At 42.4% G+C, this 9,546-nt stretch overlaps 1 protein-coding gene across 4 annotated transcripts in view; it reads right to left on the bottom strand.

Annotated features, from left to right (window-relative positions):
- ZFC3H1 (zinc finger C3H1-type containing) overlaps positions 1 to 9,306 on the bottom strand; it is a 35,060-nt gene extending 25,754 nt beyond the window's left edge. For 3 of the 4 annotated variants that reach the window (XR_014172377.1, XR_014172378.1, XM_081927974.1), the window contains exons 1-6: positions 8,566 to 9,306; positions 4,099 to 4,515; positions 3,015 to 3,076; positions 2,508 to 2,706; positions 2,142 to 2,368; positions 150 to 273 (exon numbers count right to left, since the gene is read on the bottom strand). Coding sequence is in view for 2 of the 4 variants with exons in the window: in XM_081927974.1 (XP_081784100.1) it covers positions 150 to 273; positions 2,142 to 2,368; positions 2,508 to 2,706; positions 3,015 to 3,076; positions 4,099 to 4,515; positions 8,566 to 9,163 (1,627 nt within the window). In the remaining 2 variants the exon portion in view is untranslated. The remainder of the gene's footprint in view (positions 1 to 149; positions 274 to 2,141; positions 2,369 to 2,507; positions 2,707 to 3,014; positions 3,077 to 4,098; positions 4,516 to 8,565) is intronic. The other variant, XM_081927975.1, reaches the window with a different exon arrangement.
- Positions 9,307 to 9,546: the final 240 nt, after the last annotated feature.

The following is a 9,546-nucleotide window of genomic DNA, read 5'->3' on the forward strand; positions in this document are numbered from 1 at the left end:
TATTGAATTTTTTATTTTTCATGTAGCAGCCATAACAATAGATAAATGAGTAAATAAAACAGTAGAACACAAGCTTTAATTATGGCTTCATTAGGAAATCAGCAAAAATAAAATGTTGTAATCCACACATTAGGTAAATTAACACTTACCAGGAGAGTTAGTTTCACTTTCTGTGTCCATGGCAACTTCATCGTAATTATCATATTGATAGATTCCTCCTGCACTCTCCGTAGATTGCTTATCTATTGACCGTCTCAAGTCTTTATCTGAAGACTACACAAAAAACAAGTTTGGTTAGCCTCAGATATATTTTATTTCCTTTCTTAAACACATGCAATGCTGCCAGTTTTGCCTCAAACAGCTGCCCAGGAAGAAAAGCTATATGAAAGATAGCAGTGGCAAACTACTGACTCCTATTTGCTGGATCTTCTCTCGTAACAACTGTGGTTTCAGTAAGGGACAGCAAGCAGCAGAATAGTTCGTTTTTACAAAACACTGCATTTTTCAAAGCTACCAAGTCACACTGTAATTATTTTTAAGTGTGTGGGAAGGCAAATCTTCCAACCATTTCCAACCTGCAAAAAATGAATAATTATGATCCCCTGGGTCATGACAACAGAATGGTACAGTTGGCGTCAGCATATAGCATGGCCTATCACAAGGCTAATGTCAGTCTCTTTTTTTAAAAATCACTGAGCGCTGATTGAAGCAGCTACAGCTGCAGCTACTGTAATTATCCTTGTCTCCAATGACCCTGGGCTCCTTTCCTTCCCTGGGGTGTACATCAGGTGTGAGGCCCAACTGGAAGTATTGCAAGAAAGAGAGTGAGCCACGGACAGAGAAATGCCTTGACAATCCTAGGCAGGTGCCCATCAGTGGAAATAGGCCCGGAAGCCCCGAGTAGTACAGAGTGCAGTGCTTCTCCTCTGCTGCTGGCTGGCCACTGCTGCTCCCCCCCCCCCCAATCCAGGTGACTAACTACGGTATTCTGGGTAGGGAGAGAAGTTGTCAAGGTGGTCAGCCAGTAGTGACCGGGGAAGCATTGAAATCTGTGTTCCTCTAGGGTCCCCAATCCCTCAAAATTAAATTCTCTTTTCCAACACTCAATGGAGAACCAGGAAATAAAGAAAATTAAAAGGAACAGGCCCCAGAGGAGGCATTCCTTTTCTGCTGGTGACAGTTCTTCATCCTCAATCTAGTGTTGCCAAGGAGGGTGGGTCTACAGAGGGCATTTGGCAGAAAGCCCTCTCCATCCTGGAGCTGACCCTGCGAAAACCTAGTTGTAGGACCTGAACTCCACCGTCAGCCATGAATTCTTATTATGGACTCCAAATGAACTTAAAACTACTTCAGATTCTGGGGAAGAATGTGCTACAGTTAGAAATATAGTTGGAGGGATTCAGGAATTTCTGCAATTTCTCACTGTTACAACACCTTGCACATCCAGTCGCTGCTTTTATTCCCCAATGAAAACACAAGTGGAAACAATCCCTTGTGCTTTCAGGATGCAATTTTACACAAGTGCTTGTGGCACTGCTCACAAGAGAAAATTCTCAAATCATAGATATTTACACCACCATTCCTAATCAACTTAAAAACATGACTAACAAAATGAGTGTAAAATTTACGGTGCCTCAGCACAGTTGCCACTAATTTATAAGGCCTCACTACTTACTAGTGAGAATTTTATGCCTAATTTGGTCTTCCTACTCATCTGTATCAATTTCCATTTGCAATTCCTTTGAAAACCATTAGGTTGAGGAAAAAAACCCATTGTTAACGACTTTCAGTTTTTAATGTGTATAATATACTTGAATTTAAAAGTTCTTGTTTTCCAGATAGCTCAGCATTTTTTGCTTACATAGCACTACCAAATGTTTTACAACCCTTATTTCATAAAGCCCAGCAAACTAGAGAAGATGGTCAGTATTTCTGATAGAAAACAGGCTGAAAGACAGCAAGTTGTCCAGGACCAATATGTCTATATCTAAAGAGAGCTAAGATCCTCAAGTCCTAATCTAATCCTGTCAGATCATGGGTCACCAAGCTGAGCAAACCCCACCCCACCCCCACCCCCACCAGCAACATTAATTACACAAGTACTTCCATGTTAAAGCCATACTCCATGCCTGTCAATTTACCTTGCTTCTTGATCTTGCCTTGCTTCCAACCAGCTTCATAAACCTATTATACTGTTCTTCTTGATTTGAAAGATCACGGATTTTTCTTATTTCCTCTTCCCTTTTCCTTCTCTCCTCCTCCTCTTCTTGTTTCCGTTGTTCCTCTTCCTTCTGACGCCTTTCTTGTTCCTTCTGTTGTTGCAGTTTTTTCCACACTTTTGTTTGCTGTTTCCTCAGTGCTTGCTTAGCTTTAAATAAGAGTATTGATTAATTACACTTAATTTTTCCAAAGACACACAACAAATCTATGGAGAAAGTAAGCTGTCAAATATTGAACATTACAGATCTCAACTTGGAAAGCCACTGCTTACCACTTTAACCATTTACCTGCAGTGCTGGTTTTTTTGGCCGAATGCGATTTTGTGCTGGTTTTGATCTTTTGTGGTACATTTTTTGCCTTTGTTAGTTTTTCCTTGCTTTCTTTCATCACTTGTTGCTCTTTCTGTTGCCACTTTTTACTGGCAGACTGCAAAGCTAGTAGTCTTAGCTGCAACTCTGACACTTCCTCCTCTTCATCAAGCAATTTCTTTTGTGAAATGAAAAGCACACACACTTCAGTTCTTTATTCATCATTAAACTGATATTTTTAAAAGGTTTTGACAAAAAAAAAATCACTCTATGCAAAACACTAGCTACAGTACCCTTAGAAGGATGGTTTTCAAACTTTACATACAGAATCCTAAAACACATTTTACTCAGGCGTTAGCCACATTTAACACTGTAGGACTTGCTTTGAAACAACATACATAGGCTTGCACTGTAAGTATACATTAGGCTAGAGCTAAATTTTAAGTGACTGATGTTGCAGCTGGAAAAACAAGTGGCTCCACTTACCTTCTCTACTGAAGCATCTGATGGGCTAAGATTTTGTTCTCCTTGCTCTTTTTCATCTACTGCTTAAAAATATAAATGATATATTTTATCAAGCACAATGACAAAATAAATGAATTTAAGCATGCAAAGGAACTGTCATATTATACATAAATTTCTAACATGTATATTAAGCAGAATATGCTGCAAAATCTATATGCTTGGTTCTTTTACTTTCCATGGTCCCAATTTATACTTGCCCTGTGTGCAAAAGCAAGCACACATTCCCTTAAGTTCCTGTCTTCCTCTCTTATTTTATTATTACATTACACAAGAGGTGTACTTCATACTGGGGAAAACTCATGCTTCCTGGTCACCTTAATACTTCCACTAATTCTGTGACGCAGTCTGAAAGCCTGGAAGCATCAGCATCACAGTGTGAGAAACTCAAGCAGAGGGTCCCAGGCACCCCCAAACTCATTATCAAGATCAGCTCAAGACCTCAACTCATAGAGCAACACTGCAGATTCCAAACTATCTACTCTTACAGTCAGGTCCAGGCTTGGTTTGTCCACACTACTATTGTAAAGAATGCTTGCTATGCCCTCAAATGAAACATGCAGCATTGCCAACAGCAAAAAGGTAGAAAAATAGATAAGCATCTCTCCTTCAGTACTAAACAGCACTCTAGATTCAATCTGTACCAAGTTCCCAGGCAAACAATGGTCAAGGAATGGAAAGATAAAACAGAAGTGCATGCCAAAATTATCAAACAAATGAGGGGATGGAATTCCCCCTACACATTATTTTTACAATGTACTTTTAATATATATTAAAGATTGTTGTTTGATTCTCTTTTTATTCTTGGCTGCCTTTACTTGAGTTATATTCTGTTAGTAAAACAAGATATAAACATTCTTAAGAAATGTCACGTTTTCAAAACACTTCTCTTTTTACCAGTAATAAAAGTTAAATAAAAACAAACTGTAATCTGTGCCAACATTACAATGTCTCTAAAAATGCAAGCTACTCTGGCACAAGCAAAAGCAGTTTTAAAAATTACAGAAAGGATAAAAACATGAGTTTATTACACATAAAGAACAATTACCTTGACTGGCATCCAGTAATTCAGTTTTCTGTGACACTTGTTTTACTCCATCTTTCACTTTTTTCAACTTGCTCCTCTCAGCTAGGGTTGGCAGTTTTTGCCTGAGAGGCTTCAGTTCAAATGCCTGAAAGGTTAACACTTTATTCTTCTCCTCAGGAGACACTTCATTTACAGCATCCTTTGTAATACTGATATTTTCTGTAGATACTTGGTCCTCAGGACTGGCCATTTCATCGTTGCCTTGTGGAGTTTCCTCTTTGTTATTCAGAGCCAGTTTCTCATCTTTATTAATATATTCAAGTTCTAGTTGAATCTGCTTATATTTCAACAACAGATCCTCAAAACTCTCTTCAACAGAGTTATCATTCTTAGATGAATAGTTCTGCTTTCTAGATGGAGATTTTCCAAAGCTTTTGGCTAATTTATTTATTAAGAAAATGGTCTAGAGTACATTTGTCACTTGCACCATTGTAAGGAAGTGATCAAAAGCATATAGCCACTGAAACCTTTCGTTCCAAACAGCAATTCAATCATGTTTCAACATGCAGGAGATAATACATACAACTTCCATGTTTACTCACACAGTGCTTCCTTACAAGATTCTGCAGTAAGTGAAGCGGCATTCTCTTGTCCTCTTCCCAAACATCTGACACCAGGCATTGCAACCACCCCTTTGAAGAGGTTTCCTGACCTCAATTCCACTGCCACAACCAGTTTGGTTTCTTTCCCTCCTGGGACACGCCAACTCTCATTATACACATCCCAGATGATTTCCTCCCCTAAAGTATTTCTGACCACAATCTTAAATGTTAGCAATACACAACTACTTCTGGCTGGCCTCTTTCATATTTAAATAAGCTGGTGGCAGATCTACTTAAGTATAAGGAGTCAAAAAAACTTAGTTTGGTGAATTTTGATACTTTAGGCAGTATCCAACTAAACAATTCTGCTAGCACAAGGACTTCCGGATGTGCAACAGAGCTTTCTCTACCTCTGCTTGTAACCTATAACAGCCTCTAGTAGAGAGCCTGAAGCAGGCATGACCAAAGTCTGTTTCGGGGGCCTAATTTGGCCCGCTGGTTGGGTTAATCCCACCCCGTGTGGGTGTTTATTTCCTGGGGTAAACTTCAATCCTAAAAGAAACTCAACAACTTCAATCCTAAAAAAAGGTCAACAACTGTGGTCGGCCCCCACGGCCCTTCACTTCATCAAATCTGGCCCTCTTTGAAAAAGATCTGGACACCACTGAAACTGCCCTCATTTATGACACAGATATACCTTAAGGCTGTGTGCACTCTGTGCTAAAAATAATTGAGTCCATTTGTTGTATATGTAAAATTATTTGGATTTGTATATATAGACCTCTTCTTTTTATATTTTATTCTACTACTGCTTTATCTGCAAATGTTCTGGTTTTCCCTAAATATGGCCAACCAGTAGTGCAGGCACAGCTGCTCACCTCTAACTACTAGCAGTATTAAGCTATCACAGGCCTGATTTCACTAGACATTGCCTGCACTTTCAAATATGTCTTCACAACGATAAGAGACCAGAAAGTTGTTTCTGTTAAATGAAACTCCATATACTCAGGAAGCTAAATTCTGTGGCCAGTATGATTTTATGTGCTTTCTTCATTCCCCTAGAACTAGGGCTTCAGGGTTTTAATTAGCTGCCTACACAGTACTTCATTACAGTGGTTCTTTTGAACAACTGCCTCTGATTGGAAAGCATCCTAAAATACATTGGAACAGAATCCAATGGTGTTTCAAAAACAGAAGCTTACTCATGTGTTATGCCACCTATGCATTGAGGAGCTAATAGGAGTTAGTCCAAAACAAGAGCCCCAGGTTGGGCAATTCTGGTCTAACAGAAAACCAATAGCCGTCAAGGCTGACTATCGGTCGAATAAAGGAAATTGATTGATTGAATAGCCATCAAGGGGTAAAAGCTAGCCAAAACAGACTTCCACACTGAGCCAGTCATAGGCTTGCATTGCAACATGTTGAACTCAGCTTGTAGTGACAGAGTTACATGCAGAGACTGGAAGGCAGAATCCATTTTCTTTTTCCTAAGTTTCTTTCCTCCAGTGATCACAAGAAGGAATACATTGGGTTGTCCTGTTTTATTCTCACAACCACTTAGCAGGATAAGGCAAAGCTGAAAAGACAGCAACTCACCATCCAGGACGATCTGGACTAAGCAGTGTCAACATTCCAAGTCCACCACTCTATTTACCACACCTCAAGCTTAATTTGGCCATTGAAGCAAGTTATCTGCTTCTAAATAGAATGCAACCCAAGAGAAACAAAAGCAACTCCTTGTGTCATCTTTAGAAGAATAAAACTGGGAGATGAGTAAAAATATACAGTAGCACCAATTGAGAAGCCTCAGCTTTTATCCTATTCTCTATTTACATAATTCCATAAAGACACAGAGATACATATGAGGAAATTACTACATGCAGCTCACACAGAACAAACTAAACAGTTCTCTGTATGCCCCCACAATATGCCTTTTTTATTCTTTCAGTTCATGGGCAAAACTGAAACTAGTAAACTGGACAAGAACCACGCCCTAGACAATGTGTAACTAAAGAATATGACTCTAGTAGTGAACTTAAATTCAGTTTTTAAAAGTTACTTGTTCAAATAATAAATAAATGTTCTTGTTCAAATAATAAATGTGAAAGATATTAATCACTGATGGAATTTCTGACAATGATCAGCTACTCAAGCAATAGAGTCCTTGAATATACATTTAAATTTAATAACAAACATAAGCAATCTCCAATTTCTGCTATCTAACTGCAGCTCTGACACGAGCATACAGTACATTCATTGCTTGTAAGTTCCGCTTGCCTCCATTCGGTCTTGTCTGGAGATACTAAAAAAAGCTTTTATCAACTTATGCTGTTATGTTACCTGCAGCCATACCTAGATGGAAACTGCCTGGGAATAGTTACACATGCTCTAGTAACCTCCGATTTACATTACTGCAATTGAAAAGGGTCTGGAAACTGCAGCTGGTCCAAAATAGGACAGCAAGGCTTTTAACTGGGATATGTTAGAGTGTTAATTATGTAATTGTTTTATCAGCTGTACTGTCTCCCAGTCAGTTTCTGGGATCAAAGTGCTGTTTTTAAATATTAGACCAGACATGGGAAACTTGTGGCCCTCCAGATGTTGGTGGCTTCCATTTCCCAGCAGCCTCAGTTAACATGGCTAACCAAAAGATCCCTCTCACAGGTCCTGCTCAAGGTGCCTCCATTTAGACAGGCAGCAACCATGAACTGTAGAACACTCTATCCAGAGAGACTCATGCAGGCCTAGCATATTCTTTATTGCCGTTCTGGCACCAGGTAAATAAACTTCTATTTTCCCTATGCCTTTACAAACAAAATGTGATTGTACTAATTATTTTTGTGGGTTTTATTTTATTTTTTGTCATCTGGCTTTAAGCTTGTCTCCACCAGAAGTTTTAGACAGTATGCTGTTCTCTGATAGTATTTAAATTGCCGGACAGCTTGAGAATGTTATTGGGCAGCCTTATTTAAATATCCTTCATTTTCTGTCCTTTCACCTGGCTTTCCCCTGTGGCCAACGTTTTCACTTATCTTCTCAAACAGCTACAGCACAGGCACCCTGCTACACAATGAACAACATAATCTTTTCAAACATAAGCCCTAGGAGTTCAATGGGATGTACTCCTAGGATGGCCACCATAATGAATGTAATCTTTTGGGAATTATTCATAAGTAAACATGCTTTAAAAACTGGATGAAAATGATAACATTTCAATAGTACTTTTTAAAGGTACCATTTTAGTACATAGTACTATATACTGATGCAAGAATTGCATGTTTCCGTTCCTCACCCTCAAAAGAAAGGGGGAACTATTCCCCCTATGCCTTCAACATTTCAAGGAAATTTACATTTCTCATCCTAAAAACAGAAAGACAAAAATTAAAAACATATTCTCGGTCGAGGACAAACTAAGCATTCCTTGGTTAGGATATTCCCTGCCATCTTCGGTTACACAACTAAAGGCCAGCTGTGTGGTCAGCAAACTTGCTTAAATGTAAAATCAACACTCATTAAAGTGTTTCAAGTATTTCAGGCATCACATTTGAAAGCCAATGAGGCTCCTCCCAAGATACCAGATGACATCTTCTGTCTCGGACCACACACTTCACTTCTGCAGAACCTCCTTAAATCTCAATCTCTCTCTCTCTCACACACACACACACACCCTACCTCTGCATTCATTTCCGCTTTGCCCTTTCTGCTGTCGTCACTACGGCCTCCACCCAGACCAGAGAAAACAAAACAGGCCGCCGGTCCAACTCCAGGACCACCCTGGGGCCAAACTACCCCATGTTGTAAGAGACCAGGACAGGCAACCCCACCCCACTTCCTGCGACACGCAGCACAGAAAGGCCAAGTGGCCTTTTCTTAATGGCAAGGATACATTTCCGAGGAGAGGGTTCCCTCCAGCCCTGGTTCCCGCCGTACCCGCCGCCGCCCCCACCTCCCCCGGGGGGTCTTCCCGGGGGGTTTCCTCCTCGGCTCCTGCCCCATCGGCCCCCGCCCCGAAAAGGCCTTCCTCGGAAGCGGAAGCGGTCCAGGGCGTTGTGGCTGCGCTCCCAGAAGGAGAGCCTGGGGCCGGAGTCTTGGTGCGAGCCGGGCGGCAGCCGCGAGCACGAAGACGACGGAGGCGGCGGCTGCTGCGGGTGCAGCCGGAAAGGTTCCTTGAGTCGGTAGCCGCCGCCTCCTCCTCCTCCTCGGCCATGGAGGTGCCCGAGCTCAGGGGGAGGCTGGTGGCGCAAGTGGGAGAAGCGGCGAGACGAGGAGAGGAGGAGGCTGTTCCGCAGGTCGGGAGGCGGCCTACGCCTGGCGTAAGGGCCCTTGGTGGTGGTGCCTCCGCCGCCATCTCTACTGCTGGGCTCCGGAGGCCCGCTGTCGTTGTTGTCGTCGTCGCTGATTTCCCCGTCCTCCAGCTCCCCTTCCTCTCGCGGAGAGAGGTCGCTCGAGGCCGCCGCCTTCCCCTCAGGCGCAGGAGCCGCCATAAGGGGGTTTACTCAGCCGCTCACCGACGCGGCAGGGAGCGGCTTCGAACTGACGTGCACGCGAGCGAGCGCACCGTTCACTTTCGGTTCCTTGGCCGAGTGCCGCCGCGGCCCAGTCAGACCCCAAACTTGTACGCGAGACACCACCCTTTCCCCGTTTGCTGGCGCCTGCTCTCGCGAGAGCTCAGCTCCGGCTTCTCTCGCTCGCGCTCTCCCGCTCCCCCTCCCCACCACCGCGCTTCTCTTTCCTCCGAGAAGGGGCAGCGAAAACATCACAAAGGGGACGTCGAACGGCATGATGGGAGTTGTAGTCCTCCGCTGTGTGTGGGCAATAGGCAGCGGTGGGGGTCGCCTGCCTGTTCAGCAGCGAGTTCTACACAGCA

Source organism: Podarcis melisellensis (assembly GCF_964234715.1).
Source record: "Podarcis melisellensis genome assembly, chromosome: 10".
Lineage (NCBI taxonomy): Eukaryota > Metazoa > Chordata > Lepidosauria > Squamata > Lacertidae > Podarcis > Podarcis melisellensis.